The sequence below is a fragment of the Kwoniella mangroviensis genome (genome assembly GCF_000507465.2).
Source record: "Kwoniella mangroviensis CBS 8507 chromosome 1 map unlocalized Ctg01, whole genome shotgun sequence".
NCBI classification, from domain to species: Eukaryota; Fungi; Basidiomycota; class Tremellomycetes; order Tremellales; family Cryptococcaceae; genus Kwoniella; species Kwoniella mangrovensis.
Window position 1 is genome coordinate 6408708 of NW_027062533.1, and position 17271 is coordinate 6425978.

Below are 17271 nucleotides of genomic sequence, written 5' to 3' on the forward strand. Positions count from 1 at the left end.
AAATGGTTCAGTAGAGTAAAATGTCTTCATATGATATTTATGCATGTATATACAATATTATCTTTGGATTAAGGATACGATTGCATTCTTGGTAAAGTAGCATAAGGTTTTGTTAATCCTAATTTATCGATCAATTTCGCTGGCATACAATATACTGGATCTATATCTTCTAATCCTGGATATCCCAGGAGCGATAAACCTGGATGTACAATTAAGTTTTCGTTAGACTGATAGATGAATGTTGAATGGTAGGATTGGGAGGAATGGGAGGTGACCTACCAGCTACACCGAATAACGTATGAAAGACATCTACCCAATCACCTGGTCTATCGGCTATACCACCATCTTCCAGGTCCTACACGATGAATATCAACATATAAGTTATTGGCTCCGTAGAGAAGTAACTAATTGGACAACTCACTTGAGCACCTAATATGAAATTTATTAATTTATCTTTATTGATCCAATTTAATTTACCCAATATCGATATCGAGGCGAGACACCACCAAGAGTAACAAACCTAAGGTCAACGCCAATAGAATCATCAGCGTCTGACCTTGCTACATCTCGACTCGACACTCAGTCAAAGTGAAACGAACGAATCGAATGAAATTAAATTAAACCTCCAATTCGAAAGTCTACTCACATCTTCCAACTTCTCTGGACGCCCATTCAATCCACCATTAGGTAATTGTCTTTCAGATAACCATGCTCCCAATAATGGTATATCAATTAGATCTTGTCTATCCAATATCGATAAAGCGGCTGTACAAACCCATACTAAGTAATCATAAATATCAGTATTTATTTTGAGTATATTGACAATTTGAGGGATATTTTTTTTTGTGGATTAATGTACTTGATACGCGAGAGGTTAAACGTAGACTCACCTTGTCCCGAATGACTCTCTGCTCCTGGAACTCTCCCGAACCCACCATCGAAATTTCTACACGTACTTATGTACTCTACTATATTCTCCCTTTTATCTTTGGGTATACGGTCGAGTCTACCCAGTAGAGATAGCGATGATAAGAGGATGTAGGTAAATCGAGTATCGATCTCGCCCCATGAGTCGCCAGAGACAGATCCATCGGGGTTGATACGGTCGAGGAGGACTATGGTGAGCATCGTACCATAAGCTTGTCGATCACTTTTCTTCACAGAGGACCAGCCGACATGATCAAGCTTGTGAACCTTGTCTTTATCTCTTATCTCCACTAAGTCACACTTACACTTTGTTATATTGTCCACATCGACCCTGTCAATAGCATCTTCCATCAACATGATTTGTATACCTGATAATGTAGCTAATATGTGTCCATCATGATTCGGATGAGGACCAAAAGCACCTATGACGATTCAACATTTACACAATCAGCTATTCATAGGTCTTGGCTTCTGCTAAGACAGCATCCGATGGCTGTCACATGGACCTACCCGCTTCCTCGTCCCAGCACGATAAGACATACTCTATCACACCTTCTCTATCTAGCGCCGAGGGTTGCCCCATTATATGAGAAGCTGTTAGTCCCCAGTATATTCCATTGAGACGCAGATGCGAGGTGAGATGATAAGCTAGGTCCTGGCGCTGCATGACATCACATCAGTAAGCGTAGTCCAACCACCAACCATAACTACCATAAAGACACGAAGACATGAGACCAGTTCCGACCATTCGGTACTCACCTTGTCTAAATTCTGGATATATTTGATATGTAATGGTACATCCAGCTTGGACACAGATGAGGAGGATGAACTCGATGACGCTGCTGCCATTGTGCTGTGCCTTGCTTGTCTCTGGGACAGTCGGGAAAATACATGAGAATGAGAATGAGAGTGAGGAATGTGTAGATGGAATTGACCAAGGGATTGATGACGAAGAGCGAGTGGAGGTGGTTCAGCGTATGGTCTGCGGCAACAACAACGAAAACCAACGTAAGTAACTACCAATTCTTTCGTCCTACTCATACTTTGCATTCACATCACACCATCTCCATTTTCTTGTAGATATCTGTCTTGATAGGCTATCTACCTCATCGAGGAATGATCTTGCATTTATCTCCGGTCATGGTCTAGGACACCCCTCTCTGCTCATCATGGAATCGATCACCCCCCTTCCTACCCCAACATCCACCGCGATCCGATCATCGCTCATCATACCCAGCTTCCCTCAGATCCTGTCCGAGCTCATCCAGAACTCTCAAGATGCCGGAGCGAAGAACTTGGATATATCGATAAGTCTTCTCAAAGGAAATGAGAGTATTCGAGTGAGGGATGATGGGTGTGGGATCGGGGAAGAGGGTTTGAGAAAGGTTGGGAAGAGGTTTAGTGAGCATCTTACCTATCTGTGCTTTCTGACTTCCTCTCAAATCTCAGGCTGCGATGTCTTATATCATCTAGATATATGCAGCTCCATATATACTCTGGCTGATAATATACTGACCATATTGATGTGACTCAATAGGAACTAGCAAGACTCTAAACGAAGCGAATCTAGGCTCGGTGGGTTCATACGGATACCGAGGAGAAGGTAAGCTGTGTCTCCTTCTCGCGTCTGTCAACTCAGCTCATCTATAGTCATCCGCAGCCTTGTCGTCCATATCTTCCTTATCATTGCTCAGTATCACGACCAAAACGACTTCGGCTGACGAAGCAACAACGAAAATCATGAAATCTTCTAAAACTCTATATCTCGGCATCGACCCTTCACGCCATATATCGTCGAGGAGTGGGACAATAGTGACGGTCAAAGAGATGTTCCACAATATACCTGTTCGAAAGGAAGAGATGCTCAGGGTTAACGAAGATACATTGATGAGGCAATGTAAGAAGGTTATAGAGGTTTTTGCGTTGGCGAGGTATGGAGTGACTTGGTTGGTATGGGATGATAGAGGGATGGGCGATAGGAGGAAAGTTTTGGATATCAGAGGAGTAAGTAGCACTTTCTTATGGCCCTTTTCAAGCTCAACCGTTCAGCATCATGAATTCCAATTCAATAGGAGCTGATATCGTTCGTGTACGCTAGACAAAGTCAAGTGTTCAAGTCTTCCGAGCGTTATATGGTAATGCACTTGTAAAAGTGAGCTGTTCCTTGTTTCTCTTTGTAAACTTGACCCACCAGCTGACAAATTGTGATAGCGAGTGCAAAGTATCCGCGTGTCAGCTGGATCAAGACGAGTAGACGGGTTCATAAGTCTTTCAGGTGATATAACCAAGGTAAGCTAACCCGTACTTGCCTTGGCAATGGTAAGTGTATAGCTGACAAATGATATTTGACAGGCTCATCAACATCTATGTGAGCTAACTCCCTTTGTACTGGAGTCCAATTTCAGCTCACCTATTTCTTGCCACAGATATCAACAATTACCCCGTCACTCGCTCTGAACTTCATCTAGCCATCACCAGGAAATTCTCAGATAGCAGATTCGGTACATTCGCTTCTGCGGGTCAACACGATGAGTTGGAAGATATCGATGCTGGTGAGCAGCTACCTCATCATCTTGATTTTGACCTGATCATCAGCTGATAGAACTTGATTACTGTTACAGAGAAACGAAGATCCCCAAGAAGGCTGGAACGACATCCCATATATGTCCTGAACGTGACATTACCTTCGGAAGAAGTGGATGTGAGCTTTGAACCGGCGAAAGGTGTATTAGGCTACAAGGTAAGCTGTCATTTCAATTATTTAAAAAGTCTTGTTCCGGGTCAGCTGCTTACGTGAATCGTGTGACAGGACCTTGCCAAGGTGCAAGCACTTCTATCAGCAGTCGTAGACGAGTACCTCAAAAAAAACGGATACAACCGCATCAAGTCGAAAGATATTCCTAGCAGCCCTACGAAAGGTAGTTCAAACAAGGCAATAGCACCTACGACGATGTTACATGGGCGATCACCTTTGAGTAAAAATGTCACCCCTCGTCATAATTCACAACAGGGATGGGACATGATTAGACCAACCACACTGTCTTTCTCAGCTCTAACACCGACTGCCGCTCCCACTCATCAGCAAAATGAACAAGATCAACAAGTGGCCCATACATCTGCTTCGGTACCTCCCACACCACCCATTACACCTTTCGATCAGCTCTTAGCTACAAGAAGACAAATTTCAACTGATGTCGAAGGCTGGTCGCCTCGTATAGCTGAGAAACCAAGTCAGGCATGTCAGTGGATAGTTGATCTGGAGAATAGAATCGACGGTAGCGTATTACCCTTTACCAGGCCATCCACAAACAGGAAGAGATCGTTTGAAGCTATGCAATCTGACGAAATATGTTCAAATCACCAACTCTCACATGAACACAAAGAATGCGATTCACTAGCAGCCAGACCTATCACACTGGAACCTCCCAGTAACAAACTTAAAGTGGATATCCAACTTTGCAAATCGTCTTTAGACTATGCCCATGTGGTCGGCCAGGTAGATAAGAAGTTCATTGCGATTACTATCAACCCACCTATTTCGACAGGCTCGCAGGGAGATAAAGCGGTGGTATTGGTAGATCAACATGCAGCCGACGAGAGAATATCAGTCGAGAATCTCTTGGCTTCCCTTTGTTTGGGATTCAGGAAACATAATATGGCGATAATGAAATTGACTAAAAATACGCCTCAGATCATTCTTACCACTCAAGAAACGACATACCTACTTCGACCTGGTGTCATGGAGTTGGTCAGAAGATGGGGTATACACCTTACTGTACCGCCATTAGAAAGGTTGGAAGGTGATTATGTTCAGGTTCAAGTTGATGCTGTGCCTAGCCTGTTGGTCGGTAGACTGGGCAAGAAAGAGGGTGTCGAGATGAGTAGGTTGGTCAGAGGTTATTTACCTGTTCTGAATGATGGTCTCGGTGAGATCAAAGCTTTGATTGGATCATACGAAAATTCACCGGATGACATAAAGGAAGAGAGGGCTAATTGGGGAAAAGAAATGAGATTCATGCCTAGGGAGATGTTGGAGTTGGCTAATTCAAAGGCTTGTCGAGGTGAGTAAAGTCATGAGGTCAAACTGAGCTATGGCTACTCGTATGATAAGTCAGATTGCTGAATATCGATTACTCGTACACAGGCGCAATCATGTTTCAAGATTTCCTCGATCTTGATCAGCAATCCCGACTAATCGCTCAATTGGGTCAAACAAGATTCCCGTTCATGTGCGCTCACGGCAGACCCAGTATGATACCTCTGGTAGCATTACAGAGCCCATCGCACACGGGAAGGGTTAAAGAGATCGGAAAGGTATGGAAGAGGGAGATAGATTGGAAAGGATGGAAGGCGAAACGGAACTAGAGCAACTGTTCCTTCAGCTTAGTGCATATCTTGTAGCTATAGTCATATCGGATCTGTTGTATTTCTACTATGGTAGTTGCTTGTCATATGCATCTTTTCATTGTTGTATTACTTGATGAAAATATCGCTACATGAGATTCCCCATTCACTACATTCTCTAGTATCCGTCCAATTCACCTTCATCTTTCAACTGATCATACACCTCCTTCTTGTCAACGTTCAACCTCTTCACAAACTGTTTCATCTCCTCTACATCACTCCTACCCGCATCCCTCTCTCTTCTAGCAAATTTCAATACAATCCTTACACTTTCCTTATCCGCCTGAGGATCCGGACTAACCATCTGATCAAATATGAAATCTCCAGCTTCAGCCAATTGTGAATTCCTACACAAAAACTCAACATATGAATCATAATGTTTCTTCTCCCAAACTAAATCCCATTTCTTTGCCCAATTCCAAATTTTCTTTCCCCTCTTTAGTGAATAACTCCATCCGCACGCATCTAGAATGACATTTATACTTGCTGCATATAAACTCCTAAGGTTCTGAGGAGGTTCTCTAGCTCGTCGAGAAACAAGTTCATCCCACACTTCAAAACATTCACTGTATGCTCCTACCCTTGCATAGGCGTCCATCAAGGATGACAAGAGTGGTATGTCGGGTATTATCAACGGATCAAGTTTGAGTAAGGTATGTATATCCCTTATTGATTGAGAGAGGATATCAAGTTGTTCACCTATATTGACTTGTTGATGTTCTTCTTCAAATGGTGATATTGATGTCGATGTTGTCGATGTTGTTGACATTGGTATTGTGGATGAAGGTGAACGTAATTTTCTACGTAATTTGGTTGCTTGGTGACCATACTGTTTTAACAAACTTGATAATATATGTGAATCAGGTTGATATCCATTTTTACTCATGTCCTTCAAAATCGCAATAAACAATTCGGGTGGACAAAAAGGTGATTGAGTCCAATATAGATTTAAGAAATTGATTAAAATCACTTTATATCCTTCTTCATCTATCGATTCAGGTGACAGGTCGTAGAAATGTGAATAGAGATTGAAAGCCGAATAATGATCTTCACTTGATTTCATCAATAATACAAGTAACGAAATCATGTTGCTTGACGATACTTCTATATGGTGGATCTTCATATCATCAAGCAGTTTCAGAGCAGTCCTAGTTGATGGTGGTTGAGATTTCGAACATGCCATTAAGAGGTATTGATAGACATTGTGAAATTTGTTTTTCTCCTTTTTTGTATTAAAAGCCAAAGAGGACGATAGGTAATCCTCGTATATCCTAATCATATCATCTAATCTGCTATGATGTCGAACATTCGATAAAGGGATGATGATGTTTCTTGCTAAATCCGCTGAAATTTCTATACCCCTCGATAAAATTTCAGAATACACCTCTAATACCACATCTAGATTATCATGCGATTTAACTTCTGACAAGTACACTCTGATGATCTCCGCCCATACGTCCGCTTTAGCTTCTACTCCGCAAACTCGCTCGGCGCCATCCACCGATCCAACAATTTCTGAAAATGCCACAACGGATGTTGAAGAGATGTACGATCTGAGTTTTCGCAGTGATAGGAATGTCAAAGCTTTCTGAGGTGGTTTGATACCTTTCTCTTCCATATTCTCAATTGTATTTTCCACCCTGTCTAGGTCATCGCGTGCAATAGCCATTTCCACAATAGCATTCCATAACCCGGGTGAAACGATATTCTTCATGTTCCATCTCGAGACGATCTCATTGGCTTTATCTAACTCCCCCAACGAGATGTACAATCTCATCAATTCGGCTTCGGTTGATGGCTCCAGCATTATTCCCTTTTCCCTTACATCTTTTAAAACAGATTCTAACTTTGAGCGAGTGAGCGATCCAGTTGAACGAGAGTGGGTGTTCCTTATCGATCTGAGGATGAGGGCTATGTCTGATTGGTCAAGTGTGGAATATTGTCGAAGGAAAGGAACCACAGTGTCGATGAGAAACGGATGGTCGGTCGAAGCTGATCGAAGGAGTAAACGCCAATCTACGTCCTCAGGATTAATCGACTGAGCGAACGAAAGAGCCTCCTCTGTAATTCCGTTATTACACAGGGCTTTAATGAGCAGATTATCATGCTCTGCAGTAATGGTATATCCAAAGCGATTCGGTAAATCATCATATATCCTTCTTAGTAGTTCTAAATCCCTCAATGACCGCGATTCAGCTAGTAGCTTGATAGCATCGTGTAGATATTCAGCTGACAGGTAGCTGGAGGGAGAAGGTGAAGAGACTATGATGTTGTAGGAGGAATAAAGGGACTCGACTTGAGATGAGGATACGGATTTGACGAATTCAGAGGCTGCTTGATCGGGGGAGGTGGGTGTCAAGCTTTTTGCGCGAGAGAAGAACGATGTGAATGGGGAGAAAAGGGATGAGGTCGAATTGTAGCGGTAGCTCAGCATGGGCATCACTGCACCTGCTAGACTGTCAGACATGCATGACTTCTTGTGATATGATCCGATTTACAACTCACCTCTTTTTATACCCTCATGAGCTGACCCATGTCTTAGCACCGGTGGAACCCTTCTGATTGCTACTGAAGCATTATGTCGCCGTATGAGAGAAGCAGGATTACACCTTGCTCTGTAAGGCATCTCCAGTGTTCTGATTACTACGCTATTATATGAGCTTTTGAGATGAGGTCGGATGAAAATATCGAGGTCAACCCGTCTTTTGGTTGTTTGATGGTATTCAAGGAGACCCCGGATTATCAGTTCCAGTTCATGGTTCGAATTGAAAGTGGCAAATCTCAGTGGCGTTAAAGTCAGTCGAGCGTTCCCCATGTTATGCACAGTCGTAGACCATCCTGCCGATCCATATGAATTGGACTGCGATTGGGACAGGTGCCAGCGTAACGAAGCATCGTGACTCACAGTATGTACCTTATTTCTTGACGGCTTGCAACGCTGAGTGTCAGGTCTGATAAACGAATAAGGACAGTAGCTGTTGTCGCAAAGATCAACGTCATCACCATCAAAGGACGATCTTTCCCCAACATCAGAATGCCTACCTTGCTTTGATCATGTGAGAAGTCATCAGAGATCATCAAGTCACAGAAATCTCGCTGAACCTACCCCCCGTGGTTTACCCCATAGTATGCTCGTCTTATTCTAATATGAAAGGTCTCTTCAAGACTTCCAATATGCCCTCTCCGCCAGTCTGTACCGTTGAAGTGACCCTTCAGCCTTCCGATCAGAGGCTTGCTTCCTTGCTTGAAGTCTCACCCGAGGACGTTCAATACTGCATCATCTCCGCTTTCGCCACTCTATCTTTCGAAAACCTCAAATGCGTTTCCTCGCTCAATTCTCGATATTATGCTTCTTTCCATTCCCGGTTATATCACTCAATCACATTGTCCAACGAAAACGTGTATTACCTCAGACAACTGTGCATACCTCCCCTTCAATCTGGAGAACTGCCTGTGGTGGTAGCGAATCAACAACGACATTTGGAGAGATACATAAATCAGTATAACAGATTCCGCTCTATATGCAGCTCAGCGCGGACTCTGTCGGTAGTTGGCGAGAAGATTTTTGAGATGATCGCCCAAATATCACAGCAGGAGGGGAACACCAATCTCTTTTCTAAAGTTGAACAGCTAGTATTGAGGGATATGAAAACGAACCATAATCCTAGAAGAATAAACATAGATCCTCCTCTGAAACAATCCCTTGGCACGATTTTCACAACTATCCAGCCAAGAAAACTGTGTCTCAATCTCGGAATCCCTTTTTCCCATACATGGCGCAACCTCGTACAGAAACTGGCTGAAGAGGATTTGAGCGGGCTAGAAGAAATTGTTTATCACGGCGTACCTATATCCAATTTGGAAATTGAGGTTTTGATACTGGAGGACGTGGCAATACAGCGATTCTTCTTGGAAGATTATATTATTCCTTCCTATTGTCAGACTACCCTCAAAATCGTTTACCGATGGGCTTCACCTAGAAATACACCTCATAGTCACAGAAGGACACCTCAAGAGATCCATGTCCACGCTCATTGGCGGGGTTCCTTTGGATTACCATTGGAACTTGTCGATTCACCGATCGAGGGTATGTGGGAGTTAAAAAAAGTTACCCATATTCATCAAGCCGACGAGAAGGTCGAGTGTGAGTGTTGCTCTAGTCAGAAGGTATAAAATCTGAGGAGAGACTGAAAATGTAAGCAGCATTAGAGGTGTCATAGCAGTACGCATCAGAGGCTTGATGGAATATAAAATTATATACAGAAATCATGAAATTCCGGTCTTTGGCAATGAAATGAACCCTCCAACTGTCATGTGGTGCAATATATCCACCTAGAATAGGTCAAAAAGGCGATTTGTATTGATTGTCTGTTCCGAGGAAAAATACTATGAAACTTGTCAGACACCACCAATGGTAATAGCACTTGGGAAGAGGATATCGTTGACATAATTTCATGACAGACCACCGTCGTGCAACATGAGATGCTAAGACATCAAAGTACGGAGCTTCTCGTTACATCCTTTGTGCATGGACACAGCATATCCAGGCAGACGAAGGATAAACAGAAATATCACATCTGGCATATCGTACCTTTCACCTATTCTATTACCTACGTATGGATATCACATCTTCCAATCTCGATCGACTCGAAGCTGATTTATTGTCCCGTCAGCCAAACGACCTATTGCAGAAAGTACCGTTACTGGATACTGAGAAATACTCACGTTTCCTCAACACCTACAGCAGCAAAGGCATTCACCCATTGAACGATCCTCAAAAACCATCACATCTTGACCTCTGATCCTTCTCTGCAGATCTACAGAGATTCCGACGGTATGATCCGGGGAGTCCTGATGAATTTGCACCCTAGTCTGGTCATTACCGATATTATCTTCCGTACTTGGCATCAAGACGGAAGGCGATGCACCGGCAAGGTACGCCAAGAAAAATTTCTGGAGTGGAACACCAGTAAAAATGATTCTCGTCGATCCAATATCATGGTGGAAAGTCATCGAGTCCAAATTCCAATGACTTTTCAATATCTCCAATTTCCAAATTTCAGGTGATTTGGGATTCTTCTTATCGTACGCTCTGAGGTTTTCTACACACAGATGTCTAGGCTTCAAATATCTCCCCAATAATTGTACGACCCTCTTTGAGTGTAATGACCCATCAAAAGCATGATAATCTATCTTCTGGAGGAACCCCAAGAATCCATTTCTCAATATCAGATATTCAACTTTCTTGAATAACGTTTGCGAGCTTCTTAAGTCTTTAGAAACTAAGACCTGAACAATCTGTTGACTTGCTTCTTCATCGTCGATCTCTAGATGGGTAATCGAATGACACAGGTTGAGGAATCGATCACGGTTTCTTCTTGGCGGTAAACCCGTATCTGAAGTTGCAAGATTCAATGTTGCATGTAATTGGAAATCCCCCACGTTGTTACTTTTTAACGATATGTATCGGTACAGTTTGGGTTGGTATCGATTGTATAGGAATGTATTGACCTGTACGGCGATTTTGAGATTGTGGAAATTGAATGAAGTGAATACGTCAAATATGGTCGAAAGTACATCCTCAGGAAATTTTGGTGATGGTTTGCGTGGGCGTAACAGAGGGGGAGGAGGGGAAGGAGAAGGATCGAGGGTCTCGTCTAGACCATTCAGAAATTCTTGGAAACTCAGGAGTGACATCGTTCTTTAGATGGGAATGGTACGGTATCGTGCTGACAAGAAGGCTTATACCATAAATGAAGATGTGTGAGAGATGCGGAATCATGTGTAGATGGCCTGCTGCATACTCTTGAGGCAGGTTGCTACTATACATTCGTTGTACGTACGTTACTTGTGTGTACTCACGGCTGCGTGCTTCGATCGATTTTCCGTTACAGTATGAACAACATCCCATGTCATTCCTGCCAAACTCGGCTTCTCACCTTGCTTTTCCTTATTGACCCTCACTTCATATCGCAGTGCGAGCCCACGCTCACCGATCATTCTCTTGCGAAAATGCAGCTAGCTTTGAAAGCCATGTCAATTGCAGAAATAGACACAGCGATGCATCTCGTTTAATATATAAACTATCCAAATCAATCCTGCCAACCCTATCAAATCTCTACATGAATGCACAATTTTCTTATAATTTGTCGTAGTAGTGATCGTAAAGAGGTACATCAGGTTTGAGACCCTTTCTCGTTCGGATGGAGACAGCGAGGGTGTTGAGTTTGGATCCGACTTCGGTGGGGTCACCGTTGAGGAGAGCGTAGTGGTCGAACACGGCTTGAGGGAACGCTTGTCCACCGGTAGCGGCTCGGAGATCGGCGTTGAAACCGAATGATTCGGCTACGGGGAGGTAGGCTGTGGAAGCGGAAGTATGGTCAGCATCAAAGTTGTATTAAAATGCAAATGACATTTACTCACCCTTCATGGTGTACATGGGGGTACCAACTCTTTGTTCGGAGGAGAATACGTGACCTCTTCGGACGTTCAAACATGACTATTCATGCTATATCAGCGTTTGATCTAATCATCAAATTGGCCAAATTGACTCACGTAAACACCACCTTGAGCAGACTCGGGAACGGCAATTTCGACCAAGAACATAGGTTCTTGAAGACCAGGCTTGGCGAGGAGCTGAGCGGCGTAACATACTCGTCGAGCGGTAGGAATGATCTGACCACCACCTCTGTGGATAGCATCGGTGTGGAGGGTACAGTCCAAGATGTTGTATCGGATACCTCTCATTGGTTCCTCACAGACACCTCCTTCTTTGGTGGCCCATTGGAAGGCAGCGACACACGAATCCTTGATTTCGTTCATGTATTGAACTCCCTTGGATCCATCCAACAAGATGTTAGGACCGGTGGTATCGGGACCGAAACACCAGATCTTTCTAGCATCGGTGACATCCCATCCGTAGGTGTCGGCAAGGTATCTAGCTCTGATCTTGGGGTCATCTCTAGGAGCGACTCGACCTTCCTCGATATCCTTGGTAAGCTCTTCATCAAGAGGTTCAGCCTTGACGTAAAGTCTGTTGTGCTTGTTTTGGGATTTGGAAAGAGCGATCATGGAAGATTCAGCAGTGACGGTTTCTCTATATCCTACGACAGGGTCGGATTTTCGAAGAGGGACACCGGCGTGATCGTTTTCAAGATCGTTAAGACAGATTTCCAAGTGCAATTCACCAGCACCGGCAACGATGATTTCACCGTTCTCACCCATCCAGGTCTTGACACAAGGGTCGGATTTGGACAATCGTTTAAGACCTTCTACAAGTTTGGGCAAGTCGGAAGCGTTCTTACACTCGACGGCGACTTGTACTACAGGGGATACGGAGAATTTCATGACTCTCATGTTGTGAGCGGTGTCGGAAGTGGTAAGGGTACCGGATTTGAGCAAGAATTGATCGACACCGACAAGACCAACGATGTTACCAGCGGGGCAGTCCTCGATAGCTTCGGTACTTCGACCCATCATAAGAACGGTTCGTTGAATAGATTTGATGACAGAGTCATCTTTCTTTCCAGGAACGAAGTTAGGACCTTGGATTCTGACTTTAGGACCGGAAGAGACGGTACCGGCGAAGACTCGACCGAAAGCGTAGAATCGACCTTTATCGGAGGTGGGCACCATCTTGGAGACGTAGACCATCAAAGGACCCTTGGGGTCACAGTCTCGGATAGCGATAGCAGATTCATCATCCATAGGACCTTCGTAAAGGGTCTCGACTCTGTATTTTTGGGCGGTAACGGGGGAAGGAAGGTTGATAACAATCATTTCCAAAAGGGAGTCACCAGCAGGCAAGAACTTCTTCATGACAGTCTTGAGGAGTTGTTTACCTTCGAGATCTTTCTCGTCACCGAGAAGTTTGATTTCGAGCTTCTCAAGGAGGGTTGGGATCTCCTCCTTCTTGTAGTTCATGATGGAGTCGAAGAGTCTGAAGATAGGGTCGAGGACGAACATGTTGAAAGCTCTCTCACCACCACCGGAAGCTGAGGTAGACCATTTCTTGGTCTTAGCGTTGAAGTAGTTGTCACCCCACAATTTAGGCATGAGCTTATTCTTGTCAACACCGAACTTCTTGGAGTATCGAGCGGCGAATTGTCGGAGGGAGAAAGCCCAACCGTGGAGACCGGAACCGAAAGCAACGGTACCTTTTTCGGGGTAGACTTGGGTGTCACCAAGGACTGGGTCGGTGTAGGTGGAGATGATCACATTGACGGATTCGATGGTTCGACAGAAAGATTGGTAAAGATCTTCCTTGGAGACTTGCAATTCGAGAAGAGCTCGGTCGACCTTGTTGATGATAAGAACGGGCTTGACTCGTTCACCTAACGACTGTCGGAGCACGGTTTCGGTTTGCACACACACACCTTCAACACAGTCGACAACGACAAGGGCACTGATGTAAAATTAGCGGGATTATTGTAGCACCATGAAAACTAGCAACTCACCCGTCAGTGACTCGGAGAGCAGCAGTTACTTCGGATGAGAAATCGACGTGACCGGGGGAGTCGATCAAGTTGATCAAGAATTCGTTACCTAGATTCGGTTGGTCAGCTTTACTGCCATTACTGTTCGTGATCCAATTCATTCACCATCGGTCTTTTGCTTGATGTCATCTACATCCTCTTTGAGAAGGGGGAAGTACATGGAGATGGCAGTGGATTTGATGGTGATACCTCGGTCGATTTCATCTTGTCTATGAGACACCCAAAAACGCAGCATCAGCCAATGCTGCCTCTCAACTATCGGAGATGTCCGCTAGACGATCGTTTGTTGGTAAAATTTGAGATGACAAAGACTAAGACGACGACTCACCTGGTATCGGTGAATCGCATCTCACCAGCCTTGGCAGAGGCGATAATACCAGCCTTGGAGACCAAAGAGTCGGTAAGGGTGGATTTACCGTGATCTACGTGGGCAATAACCGACATGTTTCGGATGTTGGTGGGTTTGTCTATTTGATTGTAGGAGAAAAGACATCCACGATCGTCAGTTTCTTCTCCCTTCGACTTCAGCGTTCAGAAAGCAAATGCCCACCCATCAAAGCCCTAATCTCGTCAACGGTGAAGCTAAACACGTCTGTCAGCTCTCATTCCATCCCAGAAGCATCCGAATTGGTGAAGAATCGGAGGAGATAGGTCGAAAATCCATCGAGAAACGATGAGTCCTCTTCTGCCACTTTCATCATTCTACCGTGGCTTCAAGCAGGGATCTTATCGTTTCTCTCTGGTCTAGTCGAGGTGGTAGAGGTGGTGTTGAGGAGGATGAGGGACTTACTTAACCTATATCAAGTGGAAGAGCGGCGATTAGTCATTATCCAACTCGGGGAGGGGAGAGCGGCGAAGAAAGCAGCAACTTACCATTTTGTCTAACTTTTTTTCGTTTGGGTAGGTAAGGAGGAATAAGTTAGGTAGGGAGAAGGATCAATGACTCTCTCGCTGAAAGAGTATTTTTGGGTTGAAGAGATAAGAGAGCAATGGATGGATGAAGATTTGATGAAAGGGAGAGTGAGGGTAGGTGAGGGTAGGTGGAGTATCAGTGTGGTGTATGGTGGTGGTGGTGCATGTGCGGTTGTATCTGGCCAAAATACGAAAAAGGGAACGAGAAAAAAAAAAATAGTCTGGACGGTTTACTCCGAAATGCCGAGCTAGTGTGGCAGCCCCGACCTCGGTCATCGATGCATGCAGGTAGTTACAGTAACTTAGCGCATCGACGAACTATAGCTACTGCATATGGCGATGGATATGTATATGCATATGTCAAGATGGACTACTGACTACTACTGTACAACGGGAATATGCATACAACAAGAGGATATCACTTCTTCTTTCCCTTACTATTCGATTTCTTCGTGTCATCTACCAAGATCATGGGTGTCTCTTCTACCACACTCGCTCTACCCTTCCCCTTAGCTCTTTTGGTGGCAGGGACAGGAGTAGCTGACTGACTATCTTTACTCCTCTTCCTCTTCCCTTTGACATCTTCGAATTCTATGTTCATCGGTATGTCCACCTCCTCTAGCTGTTCCGGTACCTCTTCCTCGGGAATCTCCCTTCCTCCCAACCACCCCCCATTGACAGCTTCCCACCACCCTTCCACCCCTTCCATCCCATCCGCACATACATCCTCCTCACCTCCGACCCACCATCCTCCCACGTCATACTTGTATCGTTCAGCCAAAAGCGCTTCAATCTGATTATACCCCTCTTTCGTAGCGTATGGTATTGAAGTGGACGGATGTCGATATCTCGCTGGCAGACCGGTAAATGGGCATATAGGCGGTTTTCGATCTGCCATCGTCTCTATCAGCTTAAAGTCCGCACATCAGAGAAAACGGTAACACACTGATAGGTCTGTTGCGCGATGGGATATAGAGCACTTCATCCCATTCTACATGATCACCTAAGATCAACTTGATCTCTTCGGTCAAACCGCCAGGTATTTGAGAGAGGATAAGGTAATTTCGAGTATACTTGGATTCGTCTTGTTCAGTAATCGGCACAGTACTAGTAGGTTGAGAAATGGGTGGAACGGGTATGATAGGTTTCTTGGGATCATGAGTCGCCCGTTCTGAGGTATCGTTGCTTGTAGCAGTCTGCTGCAAGGAATCGTCCAGTGGCTTCTCTATTTGTTCGGATGACTTGGCCGACTCAATCGTATTCTTCTGAGTAGGCGTATCGAAGGTAGTCTCTTTCTGTGGTTGATTACTCTCGGTCGTTCCGGGCTGATCGGTAGGTGATCCATTTGCGGCTTCCGAGATAGATATACCGGGTAAATCCTCTTTAGCAGTCTCTTGAGGTTGGCTCGTTGATGGTGTCGTCTGGATTTGAGCAGAAGATCCATCTACTGTAACGTCCTTTGTCGGTACCTCTGTCTCTCCCGCTTCATCCTTCTTTTTGCCCCTATCAACCTCCTTCACCACACTCTCCTCTCCAATGATCTCCACCAATTTACCCACCGTCCTGCTGACCCAAGTCAACCTCGGTCCTTTCACTCTCTTCCTACCAATCTTCCTCAATTCTCTCTTCTCATCTTCCTTTTTCAGCCAGTCTCTTAACGCTTCTTTATTTCTCTCCTCTTCTTCTAGCGCAGCTGCAATAAGCTCATCCTGAGTTTTCGGTCCATCATCCACTACTTTCCTCTTACCCCTCGAAGGGCATTTATCACGATTGATCTTCTGTTGATTCTCCTTTTCCAATATCTCCTTTTCAGTCTTTAGAGTCGACGCTCTGAGATTACTTCGTCGAGCTTCAGAACGCTGTTCTCGCTTGGCTTCTCTACGCTGTTTTCGTATTGCAAGAACCAGTGTAGAAGGAGCCATGGAAGATGGGTCAAGGGATGGATCAAGGAGGGATATTGTAGGGTCTGATAATAGTTCGGCGGTAGGATCGGGTTTGGAAGGTTTCAGTCGGTTCTTATTGAGTGATGAAACAGGATCATAGATCGCTCGACCTTTGCCTTTTGCCTATGAATGTACGAGTCAATATGATGTTATCTCAGAGACTTGTAGAATACCCACCTTCTGCCTCTCTTCTCGCCGTATGGCTCTTTCTTCGGCATCCTCGTCCTCCTCGACTTCTTCATCCGTATCAGCAAATTCCTCGAGGTATACATCTTTCACCTCCACTATGATACATCCAAACGTCAGCTTTACGATACGTGTGGGCTACCGAGCAAGCTCACAAGGCGCATCGAATTCCTCATCATCCTCAACTTCTTTGAACAGCTCATCGTCGTCCTCCTGATGGGCCTTCTCGAGAAGCTCTCGCATACTATCTCAACATCGTTAGCCGATGACAACACAACATAGATGTATGACCTACCGGTTGCCCGCAGTGCTTCGCTTCGACCGACCAGTCGTGACTGTCTCGTATGATGACATGGTGGTATATTGAGCCCTGTGGGCTTCGTGGTGTTGCTGTTACAAGTAGA

General features: G+C 44.6%; 7 protein-coding genes across 7 annotated transcripts; 2 read left to right on the forward strand and 5 right to left on the reverse strand.

Annotated features, from left to right (window-relative positions):
- Positions 1-68: 68 nt before the first annotated feature.
- Positions 69-1776, reverse strand: I203_102378 (uncharacterized protein; the record flags this gene model as incomplete). The annotated part of the gene is made up of 8 exons (XM_019149759.1): positions 69-199; positions 280-355; positions 422-520; positions 647-780; positions 891-1115; positions 1233-1349; positions 1438-1588; positions 1687-1776. The coding sequence occupies 8 exons, from the start codon at positions 1774-1776 to the stop codon at positions 69-71; spliced, it is 1023 nt and encodes a 340-aa protein (XP_019000857.1).
- A 320-nt stretch (positions 1777-2096) lies between these two features.
- On the forward strand, positions 2097-5292 carry I203_102379 (uncharacterized protein; the record flags this gene model as incomplete). The annotated part of the gene is made up of 10 exons (XM_065517082.1): positions 2097-2328; positions 2465-2530; positions 2588-2931; positions 3026-3079; positions 3139-3216; positions 3280-3295; positions 3354-3479; positions 3549-3667; positions 3737-4988; positions 5072-5292. The coding sequence occupies 10 exons, from the start codon at positions 2097-2099 to the stop codon at positions 5290-5292; spliced, it is 2508 nt and encodes an 835-aa protein (XP_065373900.1).
- Positions 5293-5449: 157 nt separating this feature from the next.
- I203_102380 (uncharacterized protein) lies at positions 5450-7957 on the reverse strand (the record flags this gene model as incomplete). The annotated part of the gene is made up of 2 exons (XM_019149761.1): positions 5450-7779; positions 7837-7957. The coding sequence occupies 2 exons, from the start codon at positions 7955-7957 to the stop codon at positions 5450-5452; spliced, it is 2451 nt and encodes an 816-aa protein (XP_019000859.1).
- Positions 7958-8505: 548 nt separating this feature from the next.
- I203_102381 (uncharacterized protein) lies at positions 8506-9504 on the forward strand (the record flags this gene model as incomplete). The annotated part of the gene is made up of 1 exon (XM_019149762.2): positions 8506-9504. One exon carries the CDS (start codon positions 8506-8508, stop codon positions 9502-9504), a length of 999 nt encoding a protein of 332 aa, XP_019000860.2.
- Positions 9505-9937: 433 nt separating this feature from the next.
- I203_102382 (uncharacterized protein) lies at positions 9938-11028 on the reverse strand (the record flags this gene model as incomplete). Its single annotated transcript, XM_019149763.1, has 2 exons — positions 9938-9984; positions 10074-11028. 2 exons carry the CDS (start codon positions 11026-11028, stop codon positions 9938-9940), a joined length of 1002 nt encoding a protein of 333 aa, XP_019000861.1.
- A 442-nt stretch (positions 11029-11470) lies between these two features.
- Positions 11471-14380, reverse strand: I203_102383 (elongation factor 2; the record flags this gene model as incomplete). Its single annotated transcript, XM_019149764.2, has 7 exons — positions 11471-11691; positions 11755-11830; positions 11887-13735; positions 13788-13875; positions 13932-14035; positions 14155-14293; positions 14377-14380. 7 exons carry the CDS (start codon positions 14378-14380, stop codon positions 11471-11473), a joined length of 2481 nt encoding a protein of 826 aa, XP_019000862.2.
- Positions 14381-15156: 776 nt separating this feature from the next.
- Positions 15157-17221, reverse strand: I203_102384 (uncharacterized protein; the record flags this gene model as incomplete). The annotated part of the gene is made up of 5 exons (XM_065517083.1): positions 15157-15629; positions 15685-16804; positions 16859-16965; positions 17023-17111; positions 17163-17221. 5 exons carry the CDS (start codon positions 17219-17221, stop codon positions 15157-15159), a joined length of 1848 nt encoding a protein of 615 aa, XP_065373901.1.
- Between the last annotated feature and the right edge of the window lie 50 nt (positions 17222-17271).